At 46.5% G+C, this 12,108-nt stretch overlaps 1 protein-coding gene across 18 annotated transcripts in view; it reads right to left on the reverse strand.

Moving 5' to 3' along the window:
* The window catches only part of DMD (dystrophin), a 2,022,811-nt gene that overhangs the window by 27,969 nt on the left and 1,982,734 nt on the right, over positions 1 to 12,108 (reverse strand). For all 18 annotated transcript variants that reach the window (XM_047843142.1, XM_047843144.1, XM_047843153.1 and 15 more), the window contains 2 exons: positions 4,813 to 5,056; positions 3,741 to 3,864 (listed from right to left, as the gene is read on the reverse strand). In XM_047843142.1, coding sequence (XP_047699098.1) covers positions 3,741 to 3,864; positions 4,813 to 5,056 — 368 coding nt within the window. The remainder of the gene's footprint in view (positions 1 to 3,740; positions 3,865 to 4,812; positions 5,057 to 12,108) is intronic.

A 12,108-nucleotide genomic window follows, 5' to 3' on the forward strand; every position in this document is an offset into this window, starting at 1 on the left:
GCAGTCGGTTAAGCGTCCGACTTCAGCCAGGTCACGATCTCGCGGTCCGTGAGTTCGAGCCCCGCGTCGGGCTCTGGGCTGGCAGCTCAGAGCCTGGAGCCTGTTTCTGATTCTGTGTCTCCCTCTCTCTCTGCCCCTCCCCCGTTCATGCTCTGTCTCTCTCTGTCCCAAAAATAAATAAACGTTGAAAAAAAAAAAAAATTTAAAAAAAAAAAAAAAATTTTTAACGTCTATTTGTGAGAGGGAGTGAGTGCGTGTGTGAGCAGGGGAGGGCCAGAGGGAGAAAGAGACAGAGGATTGGAAGCAGGCTCTGAGCTGTCGGTGCACAGCCCGATGTGGGGCTCAAACTCACAAACCGGGACATCATGACCTTGGCCGAAGTCGGATGCTTAACTGGCTGAGCCACCCAGGCCCCCCCCTCCTGTGTGATAATTCTGTAAGAGAGGACCTTTAGTCTTAGAAGATAGGTGGTGAAGTGTCATTATGTGTGGAATGTAATTATTAAATGCGCCAGTTAAATATACAAACCAATAAACTCTGCACACATATAATAGGCACTTACACTGTAAACATACACAGTATGCATACAGAGGTGTATGCACAGAAAGCAAATGTGGCAACATGTTCAATTAACTCCAATTCTGCCATAGTTTGAAATTACTCGGAATAAGAAGCTAGGGAACCTCTTTACCCAAATTAGATGAAAAAGTGGGAAGAAGGTAAGGGGTAGTCAGCAATTAGGACTTGTCGCTAAGTCACAGACCCCTGTAATATGTAGTTTACGAAAGCCAAAAGAAGGTAAACTTTGTTAATTTGTCTCTTCCAACACAATGTAAGCTTCGTGATGTTGTCCCCGTCACAGAACGTACAGGAAGCCACATATGGTATGCAGAGACTTCACGGTGCTGAGTACCTGGCGGTTGCCGGAAGCACTCTAACTCATGAGGTCGCCTGGGACGACACGTTAAAAAGTCACTGGGAGACTCTCTGTAAAGAATGCAGCGTGGTTCTGCAACTCCCAGCCTTATCACTGCTCGGACACTCAAAGCAGAAAGAATCGGGCTGCACTCACTCACATACTGGCATGCACCCTTCGAGAAGATGGTTACAGGGCTGAACAAACACCAAAAACACAGCCAGTCCACTTGACAGTAGCCAGTTAGCCTAAAGGCACCACGTACAGCTCTTCTGCCCCAACCGTCTCGGCTCTCCAAATCGTCAGGACCACAACCTGACGGGTACTGTCGTGCTTTTTGGACACACTGCCTCTGTGCCAGTGATGACAGGCCTCGATAATTAATGCTCCTGAGCTCCCAGGGGTCTGAATCTCACTTGTTAAAAATATGCAACTCAGTTTCGCATGCTTTGCTTATGACTTCAAAGGAAGGGGAAATCCTGCAGCGGGAAATAACAAGGAAGGCCCACGACCTCTGTTGTTTTTGGAGTTTACAGACTTTTCAAAGGCATCTATTTGTTCATGTGCTGAGCTATCACTTTCGGTCGCAACCGTCCGTTAGTTGTATTCAGATGTCACGGGGAGACGGGGAATCTGATGCTGACACCGCCCTGCATCCTGGGGGTGCGATAAAGCCAGGAAGAGTGTTTCCCACACATTCTCTTCCTTCGCAGAAGCACTGGAACCTGGCTTTCCTATGAGATTTGACTTCTCTGGAGGAACACAGGACTCTGCCCACTGCTTGATGGTCTTAAAATTCATCAGATTTGTGTCCACTGCCCTTTTGCCCTCTTCAGGGCCCTCATCTTCCTTCCTCTATTCCTAAGAACCTCACTACCGTCTGAAGAGCCCAACAATCCGGGTCTCCTCAAACCCATGAAAAGCAGCCCTCAGTGGTCTCCATGTAGCAGCAGCTCACACGGGCAGGGCTTGAAAGCATCTTACATTCATCATGTCCAACTTTCCAATTTCCCAGACCATGGTCCCTGATCACCACAGAACTCACATCCTTCACTCTTCCTGTCCGTCCCACCCATTTTGGTTGGGCACTTGGCCTCTCCATATGCTCATCTATGGAACATCTTCAGTATAAATGAAGTATAAAATGAATTCGTCAACACACCAGGATACCAGAGGTCTACGGGCGAGGGATCAAGGAGAACACGCGTCTCTTCCCCTCCCGGAGGTAAGACCGAGAGGGTCAAGTATAACCAGTCTCGGCCCAGGGACAAGCAAACAGAAAACACGGGGTCTGCCTCATGCTGTGCCTCGAGAGAGAAGGAGAAAGGAGGGGGACAGAGCAAGTATTTGGGGCCTTCACGACCCGCCCCCGCATGTCGAATCCAACAGGCAGATGGCTGGTGACCGTCTACCATCATTTAGGTCTCATGCCCTCCAGTTTTCTTCGAACCCCGTCCTAGCGGAGAACACTGCTGAAAAACACTAGACCGTGTCCTCAACAAATTCATCTTCTACTCCAGTCCTTGTTGTTACTTAGTCACGTTTCACGAGCGTCTCGGCTTTGCTTCAGCCTCCCTCGTCTTCGAGATGACCCAGTCCTTTACTTCCCTGAAGAGGCAGAAATCCTCCGACTTCCCTCGTCTCGGCTGCAAATGCTTTCTCAGAAGCGGCTCGTGCATTTGCGTGGTGCAACGTGCTGTAATTTGTTTTCTGCGTTTGACCTTGTGCCCGCATCTTCCTCCTACCTGCTTGCCACTCCTTCACTACCCCGTCACGCCAGGTCCGGACCTGCGCTTCAGCTCCTTCCTGCACGTGACTTGGACCTGCCAGTTTCTCCCAGTATGTCCCCAAAGGGATGACTATCTTCTTCCAACCAAGTGGCCTCGGCTCGGTTCCCAGTCAGGCCTGGAGCCCCAGGCACCGTATTTTCAGATCCTAGTCTCGCAGTCCTGTCTTCCCACCCATCCCTGATGTCTCTCAAGCCTAGACTCTGAACTCCCATAACTGGGCCTTTTGCGTTTGCCTCTTGATCTCTCTTTCCACCTATACAAGTTTTCCTCTGGGCCGGAGACAGCTGCCAGAATAGATCTTTTGAGACACTGCGTACCTGGGAAACAGGATTTTCAGTGGCTCTCCAACACTGACCGGTAGCAGTCACACACCTTTGCCCAACACTCAGGTCACTGTACTGTGATCCCAGCCTTCCTCTGTGGCATCATTTCCTGCCCTCCTGCTTGGACCAGATTTCTCTACAGCAGTTCTGAGCCCTTGGCCCAAGGTCTTCATTTTCACTTAACGTCATTCCTTCTTCAAAGAGTGCTCGCTTCCTCCTTCACCCTTCAAAACTGTTCACAGAAAGCAATTCAGGGTAAAGCCTTTTCTGGCCTCCAAAATGAATGGAACTTAAAGACTAGACGGCCTTATTCCTTTTTATAATTTTCTTTCGTTATTCTAGAAAAGGGGGGCGGGGAGAGGAGGAGGGAGGCAATCTCCGACAGGCTCCAGGCTCATCACAGAAGCTGACACGGGGCTCGACCCCACGACCTTGGGATTGTGACCTGAGCCAGAATCAAGAGTCAGATGCTCAACTGGCTGAGCCAGCCAGGCTGTCCCACGTTGCCTTGTTCTGAGTAACGGAACGGCGGGCCCTTTGAGGGGCCCTGGACCGTGTGACTCATTTTTGTAGGCCGAAGACATTTACGACCGTGCCTTGTACGGGGCAGACAGTAGGTGATTCGGTTCATGATGCGAACCTCCGAGCAAACAAGTCACCATTTCCAGCCCCGAAGGGAAAACAAACCGCAGGAGTAGCTAAGACACTTACCCATGGATTCTGAAGTCTGACTGCCAACCACCCGGAGCAGCATAGGCTGACTGCTGTCTGACCTCTGAAGAGAGGTAGAAGGGGAAGACACCGTTGTACCATTCACCTTGGCCTCGGCCTGGGGCTAAGGTATCCAGGAAAAAAAAACAGAATTAGTTTTCATAATAAGCGCTCCGATAATTGTATACGTTTGAAATGAGCGGACTCAGGACTCAGAACTTATAAGCTGTTTAACTTAGAAACTTGCCAAGTTTTGCTGTTGATAAAGCTCCGCAGGTGACGTCCTTGTATCTGCACTGTCCCCCCTTATACATTTGAAAAGGAATGATGGCTCCATTGGAACGAGATCTATAAGATCACGAGGCCCGATGACTGAACGACTTAGAAGGTCGTGTGATGGGTAAACCATGCGAGACCTCAAAAACGTAATGGACAATGCATACTTTTCTGCATTGAGTAACGAGATGGAGGGAACACGTCTCAAACTTCAAAATTGCCACAAAGCTGGGACTCCGTGCCGGTAGAGCCTGCCGCAGTGCATGCTCTTGCTAGGTTTTCAATGGAGGCTTCCAAAGGGAGGTTTTAAGAACTAGACACCGGGCCGCCCAGTCGGTCAAGCGTCCGACTTCGGCTCGCGGGTTCGTGAGTTCGAGCCGCGTACCGGACCCTGTGCTCACGGCTGGGAGCCTGGAGCCCGCCTCGGCTTCTGTGGCTCCCTTTCTCTCTGTCCCTCCCCTGCTCAAAGAAAAAAAAAAAACAAAAAAAAAACAAAACTCCGTTTCAAGAGGGCACGATCTTCATTGGCTTTTAGGAGACGGGTGGAAACCTTCCGGTATTTATTTCCCAGCTCCACTTCGAGTGGCTCACACACACAAAGATACAGTGGTTTCCCTCGTCTTCTTACAGCCCTCGACAGCCAGCGCTTGGCTAGGCACCTACAGGGCACTCGAGAAACGGATACCCGGTGAGACTCTGAAAAGGCCCCCCGAGCCCTACTGCCTAGCGCCGGGGCCGGGGGGGGGGGCAAAGGACGCGGCGGCCGCGCCGCGCGGGAGAGAGACGCGCGCCTCACTTGCTCCAGCAGCTGCCGGAGCCGCTGTAACTGCGACTCCAGCTGCTTGTTGTGATCTTCTAGGATCTGCATCCTGGCCTCCAGGCGGCCCTTGTGCTGACGCAGGAGCTTGGCCTCGGCAATGAGCTCGGCGTCCCGGGGACTCTGGGGAGAAGTGGGCATCATCTCGGGAGGGGACGGCAGTGGGGACAGGCCTTTATGCTCGTGCTGCTGCTTGAGACGGTCATACTCGGCTTGCAGGTTCCTGTGGGCGTCAAAAAAAGTAAAAAAAAAAAAAAAAACAAACAACAACAAGATCAAGTTGAACATCGCCTTCGGGTTTCCTAGAGGGCAGAGAGCTACATCTGACCACCACCAAACACAACGGCAAGCGAAAGAGAGGTACTCAATGAATGGTTTTCATGAGGACGATCAAACAAAATAAAATTGGAGGCTTCCGCCCGGTGTGGGGAGAGGCTTTTCAACCTTTGTATTTTACACGAAAGGCCTTGTAAGTGCCACATTCAGATGAATGAGCGGCAATGGGTTTAGTCATTTTGCAACCATTTCTTTCGGATGTCACGAGATCACAAGTTTTTACCTCTATCAACACTTGGGTTGGCTTCAAACAAAATCAAACATGTTCCACAGCAGTGTTTAACAGCATAGTAGGAGCGTGGCTGGGACCCACCACACTCTTGTAATAAATGTGACCTATGCCGTATTCGCTTCAAAAATTTTTGGAAGACATAAAGTCGCAGCTTTCCTAGGTCCTCTCCTCAATATCGAATCTCGGTCCCTCGGCCCCACCGTTTCCAAGGAGATAATGCCGTCCTGAATTCCAGGTCTGTCATTACCATGAATGTATCCACAAATACTAGGTTGAACTTGGCAAAGATGCTGGTCTCGGGCTGGTGTGTTTTTTTTTTTTTTTAAACCTACAAAAATGGCCATTTCCTGGGATTCAATCTCACAGCATTATTTGGCAATGTTCTTAGACTTTAAGAACATTATGTTCAAGAACGTACGTACCATTCTAAGAGTCGCTTTTTGCCTTCCACACCGTTTTGGAGATTTCTCCATGTTGATACATAATAGTTGGTGATTTTAAGTGCTGTAAAGTCTTATTCTCCTGCTTGAATACGTCAACAACATCCTCCTGTCAGTGGATATTTAAGTACTTTCCAACCTTTACTATTATAAACAGAGATGCAATTAACTTCCTTCTGTCTCCTTGGATACCTGTTTAACTTTGTACATGGCATCCCGCAGTACACAAATTTCAGATTGTTTTTTTAATGTTTATTTTTGAGACAGAGAGAGAGCGTGAGCAGGGGAGGGGCAGAGAGACAGGGAGACACAGAATCCCAAGCAGGCTCCGGGCTCTGAGCTGCCGGCACAGAGCCCGACGCGGGGCTCGAACTCACGAGCTGTGAGATCATGACCTGAGCCGAAGTCGGACGCTTGACCAACTGAGCTGCCTAGGCCCCCCATGTAGTACGCAAATTTTGAATTTCAATATATCCTCTGTGTGTTCTGCTGCTTTTGAGAAAATCTTCCTTACACCTACGGTGTCAGGTTAAAAATTGTGGGGTTTTTGTCCTTTGTTTTGACACTTAGAACTTCACCCAGACTCTTTTGTGGCTGCTGTAAAGACACGATCTGATTTTACTCCCCATCCCACAGAGAAGTGAAGCCAGCCCCTTTCACTAACAAGTCCATCTTTTCCTCACTCCTTTCTAACGGTAGCTCTGCAATACCTCAAGCCCTCATAAGTACACAAGTGTGCTTCTGGGCCTGTTCTGCTGGTTTATTTTTATGTTGCCATGCAGATCGCACACCACCACTTGAAATAAATGGGTGTCTGGTAAGCCCACCTGCTGTGTCCTGCCTTAATGGTGTCTTGGCTCTTCTTGTTGAGATTTGGGGTTTCAATGACATTGGATGGATACAGAGTCAACACGGAAGAAGTCACTTGCTGTTACCGCATTATCACATCCAAGACTTTGCTCCAGTCTGACTTTGCATCCATTAATGACACTCTGCCATCCACTGGGTTTTACTCCCGCTCCTCAGGTTGAATGCTGAAACCACACTTGTTTTTTTTAATAAATCCATTTAAGACTGTAGATTTCCTTCTTGCTTTAGAATTGCCCAGAGTACAGTTCCAAATGAGGACACTTCTCCTGTTGGCTACCGTGTGCCTGATTACGACTCTCGATCTCTTTCTTGTAGTTCCGGTAAAAACCAATATAAGATGAAGTATCACGTGTGAACAATGGGTATCTGGCCTCAGTTGAGAGAACTTCCTCTCCACAAATGTGGGAGGTCTAGATCTCTGAGAAAATCCCTGAGATACAAGCTACGTTTCCCCCCTGCCCAGTCTGAGAAAGTGAGATCATCATGTGACCAGGTTTCTAGCCACGGAAATATTTCCTGTGGTTCCCTATCTGAACTGAAAGATCCACAGGGGATGGCATGTCCTCCAAGATGCTGGATCTCCACGGCGGAGAAGACCTAAAACCCAATCTATTCCTTTTCTTTGTAAAGCTCTATCCTGGACCTAACTTTACAGGGTTTCTAGAAGTGGTGGAAAGTCACGTGGGAAATCAATACGTGATCTATCTGCCATCACGCTTCAAGGAAGGCTGTGTTTGCACTGTTTCACGGCAAGCTGCTTTGACCAAACCGTAATCAGACGACTTCTCAAAACAAGTTTACCCTGAGCCAGACTCTGCACGTCAGTCCTGAAGGTGGGAACCGACAGACGTAGTTATTGACATTAGTTAAATCCAATGCCTGACTCTTGAAAAATGTTTCTGCGAACTTGAAGCAGCATCCAGTGTTTACAGGGTTTCATCGGATAGGAATCCCCTTTCTTCCTCCTTGCAGTCACTACGAGCAATCCAACTTCGCCGAAAAGTCCCAACTAATACCACCTTTTAACGTAGAATCCCCTTCAAGATTCTTCTTTCTGAAAACACTATTTTTAGATGTGGACTTGAGGACAGGACCGCAAACGATTACCATCTTCTGCCGTGCCCTTCTCAGAGATACAGGTAAGTGACTACATCTTCTAGAGAGGCCTTCCCTGGTATCTTGATCTTCTGGATCTAGCTGTCCAAAGAGCTCTTTTTTTTTTTTTAATGAGTTCATTATAAGTGTCTTTGTTCAGAAAACATGGCTTGGTGTATACACCATGATTACATTTCTGTTTTTATGTTTGCCAGTGAAAACCAGAAACGGTTTATTTGAAGCTTCCAGGGCTCCCCAAAGCTGGGCTGTAAAGAATATCAATGACTCTACAGAGGCCCCTTCTTGCCTTCCCAGATGTTGGAAATTCCTCTCAGGGGACCATTTCCTTAAAGACTCCTATCCTTCTTCAGCTCTGGAAGATTCTCAGCTATTGCGACTTCAAATACTGCTTCTCTGCCATTTCCTCCATGTTCTTCGAAAGCGCCTACTAGATATATTTTGGAGCCTGGTGGTGAATTCTGTCTCTCTTGATTGCTCATTCCTTTTAATGTCCTTACCTTCTCTGATGGGGTAAAGTCTAGAATTTGTCTTATTTTTTTAAGTTGACTGATTTATTTTGAGAGAGAGAAGGAGAGAATCCCAAGCAGGCCCTGCACTGTCAGTGGGGAGCTAGACATGGGGCTCCGTCTCACGAACCACGAGCTCACGACCTGAGCCTAAATTAAGAGTCAGGCTTCACAGCTTAACCAACTGAGCCACCCAGGTGCCCCTAGAGTTGGTCCTCTTGAGTTTAGTAACTTCAGTGACCACAGTTGGCATTTGCAAAGAGGCCTTTTGCAAATCCATCTGGTTCTTTCATTTTTACACCTCTCTCCAGCCAGCAGTGGGGCTCAAGGTCCTACCCCTGAGATCAAGAGTCACCTGCTCTACTGAGGGAGCCAGCAGGTGCCGGAGTCGTCGCTTTACCCAGTGGTATTTCCTTATCTATTTCTTCTCCTTCTGAACTCGGCTCTGTCAGGTAATTTTATGACTGGGCCCACTCAGGGCCTCCCGTCTAGAGCTAGACCTTCCATTGGTAGTTGACAGATTGATACGAATGCACTTGTCGATCATTTCGTCACCAGGCAAACAGGGTTCAGGTCCTGGTTTCAAGGCTGCGTCGCGATGATCTCCTTGGCGACTGCGAGCCCCGCCTCTTCCCCTTGGAGCATAACGCTGCATCCCTGGCTGCAGGTAAGTGAGGCAGTCCAAACTGTTCTTTGTTCACTCCAGGTACACGTCTCTACGTGTGTTTGTGGAGCCCTGGTTTTAAATGCCTGGCTCGGGGCCCCTACCTTTTAAGGGGAGTTTTAATTCCTGTTACTATAGCAGGAACTGAAGGTGCACTTAGTCATCTGTACACGCTGCTCAGCACGTGCGGGTTTTCTTCCTTTCATTCCATCCGTCAGCCACCACTGGATCAATGCTAGAAGCAGGGGAAGGTGGCTGAAACCAAGGGCTAATGTCATGTGCATCAGCAGCCTCCCAGGACATGTTGATTTTATAGATGTAGGATCAGTGTTCCCTCAGTATTCATTCCAACAGAAATTTACCAGGACAGGATTAAATGAGCCCAACAAGTGCCTTTCTCCTAAACACACAGGTGACACGCATAAATCTTCCATTAAGCTCAATCACAAACTTGATTTCCAGGGGCTAGTTTTTCCTCCTAAGACTCTGAAGCAGGATAAGCTGTCAGGCCACAGGTTCAAAAAGAGCTCAAAAGAGGGACCTTGGCCAGAAACCACGTAAAATACCAAGTATTTGAAAAAGTGATGTGTGAGGTGTTGAATTAAAAGATAACTTTTCCTAACACATGTAGTCCGGGTTGCCACGTCGTTAGGGCCTATTTTTGCGACAGGAAATAGCAAAATAGGGAAATACTTATTTTCTGATCTTGAAGAAATCTGTGCCGTTGCCTTTTAAAGTTCATCATAACGCTAGGTTTTTGGGACACATTGTAGGGGAGATCGTTCCTATACAAGACCAATAGAATACTTACCTCAGTTCCAAGGGGAGTTGTTTTAAAGCTCAACCACAAATACTGGCTGTCAATTTATAGACTGCTAACAATGTATATCGTGTTCTTGAAGTTGTATATCTCACCCCTCTCAATTCTCTCGTTAGAATGTATTTATGATGTCATTTCAATAGAAACGAATGCATGTCAGCAATCGGATGACGACTCCAGGGAGAATCTATTTATGCTCTTGATTATCTGGTAAGTTATATTTCTCTGGTAGCTCCCTAAAGAACACTAATTCAAATTCACCGCACATGGCTTTTGTCACCAGAATTTCTTCCGGCAGCCAGTCCTCCTGAACAGAAGGCTCCCATTATTAAGTTCTTATTCTCCGTACAGCTTTAAAAAAAATCCCTCCAGCTGACAATTATGTAGATGCATCTGATTATTTTAGGTCATCCAGTGGACAGGCATGGGTGTCCAGATACAAATTGACATTAAAAATTTTCCCTTCCAGTGCACGTGGAACATTCTCCAAGACAGATCACGTGTTAGGCCACAAAACAAGTCTCAACAAGTTTAACAAGACTGAAATCTGATCACAAGGGTACGGAACTAGAAATCAATTGCAAGAAAAAAATACTGGAAAGACACAAACACGTGGAAAGTAAACCACGAATGGGTCAACCAAAAATTCAAAGACGAAAAAAAAATACATAGAAATGAAAATGGGAACAGAATGGTTCAAAATCTTTGAGCCACAGCAAGAGAAATTCTAAGAGGAAAATGTACAGGGATACAGGCCTACTTCTAGAAACAAGCAAAGTCCCAAATAAACTAACCTACAACTGAAGGAACCAGAAAAGGAAAAACCAACAATACCCAACAAAGTCCAAAGTTAGTGGAAGGAAGGAAATAATAAAGATCAGAGTGGCATGAATGAAACAGACGAAAAAACCAGAACAGATCAATGAAACCAGGGGCTGGTTCTTGGAAACGTTGAACAAAATTGCTATAAACCTTTAGCCAGACTCATCAAGAAAAAAGAGTACACAAATAAAACCAGAAATGAAAGGGGATAAAGAACAGCCAACATGACAGAAATAAAAAGAATTACATACCAATAAATTGGACACCCTAAAATGAATGGATAAGTTCCTGGGAAACTACAGTCTCTCAAAACTGAATTAGGAAGAAACAAAGTTTGACTACATCGATCAGTAGTACTGAAAATGAATCAGTAATCAAAAAAACTCCCAACAAACAAAAGTCTGGGACCAGACGGCCTCACGGGTATTTTATAGTAAACATTTTTTTTTTATTAAAAAACATTTTTTTAATGTTTCTTTTTTTTTTTTTTTTTTTTTTTAGAGACAGAGTGCGAGCAGGGGAGGGGCAGACACAAAATCTGAAGCAGGCTCCAGGCTTTGAGCTGTCAGCACAGAGCCCAACGTGGGGCTTGAACCCATGGACCCTGAGATCATGACCTGAGCCGAAGTCGGATGCTTAACCGACTGAGCCACTCAGGTGCCCCTTTATTAGAATACCTGTTGTTGGGGCGCCTGGGTGGCGCAGTCGGTTAAGCGTCCGACTTCAGCCAGGTCGCGATCTCGCAGTCCGTGAGTTCGAGCCCCGCATCGGGCTCTGGGCTGATGGCTCGGAGCCTGTTTCCGATTCTGTGTCTCCCTCTCTCTCTGCCCCTCCCCCGTTCATGCTCTGTCTCTCTCTGTCCCAAAAATAAATAAACGTTGAAAAAAAAAAAATTTTAGAATACCTGTTGTTAAAAAAAAAAAAAAAAAATTCCAAAGAAAAAGGAAATTACAGGCCCAATATCCCTGATAAACATAGATGAAAAAATCTTCCACAAAATTGAGCAAACGATACACCACATTATGAAAATGAAGGATAAAAGCCTTATGATTATTCCAATAGATGAAGCAAAAGCATTTGACAAACCTTAACATCCATTCATGATAAAACCTCTCAACAAAGTGGACTTAGAACACACTGCAACATAAGAAAGGCCATATATGACAAACCCACAGCTAACATCATAGTCACTGTGGGAAAACTTTAGAGCTTTTCCTCTAATGTCTGGAACAAGACAAGGATGTCTCCTCTCACCACTTTTATTCAACATACTACTGGAAGTCCTGGCCACAGCAATCTGACAAGAAATAAAGGGCATCCAAACTGGAAGGGAAGAAATATAACTGTCACTATTTACAGTTGACATGATACTATATAGGGAAAACCCTAAAGACTCTAAGAAGTAATGAATGAATTCACTGAAGTTGCAGGACACGAAATGAATATGCGGCAATATGTTGCAGTTCTAT

Source organism: Prionailurus viverrinus, chromosome X (genome assembly GCF_022837055.1).
Source record: "Prionailurus viverrinus isolate Anna chromosome X, UM_Priviv_1.0, whole genome shotgun sequence".
In the NCBI taxonomy this organism is placed as follows: domain Eukaryota; kingdom Metazoa; phylum Chordata; class Mammalia; order Carnivora; family Felidae; genus Prionailurus; species Prionailurus viverrinus.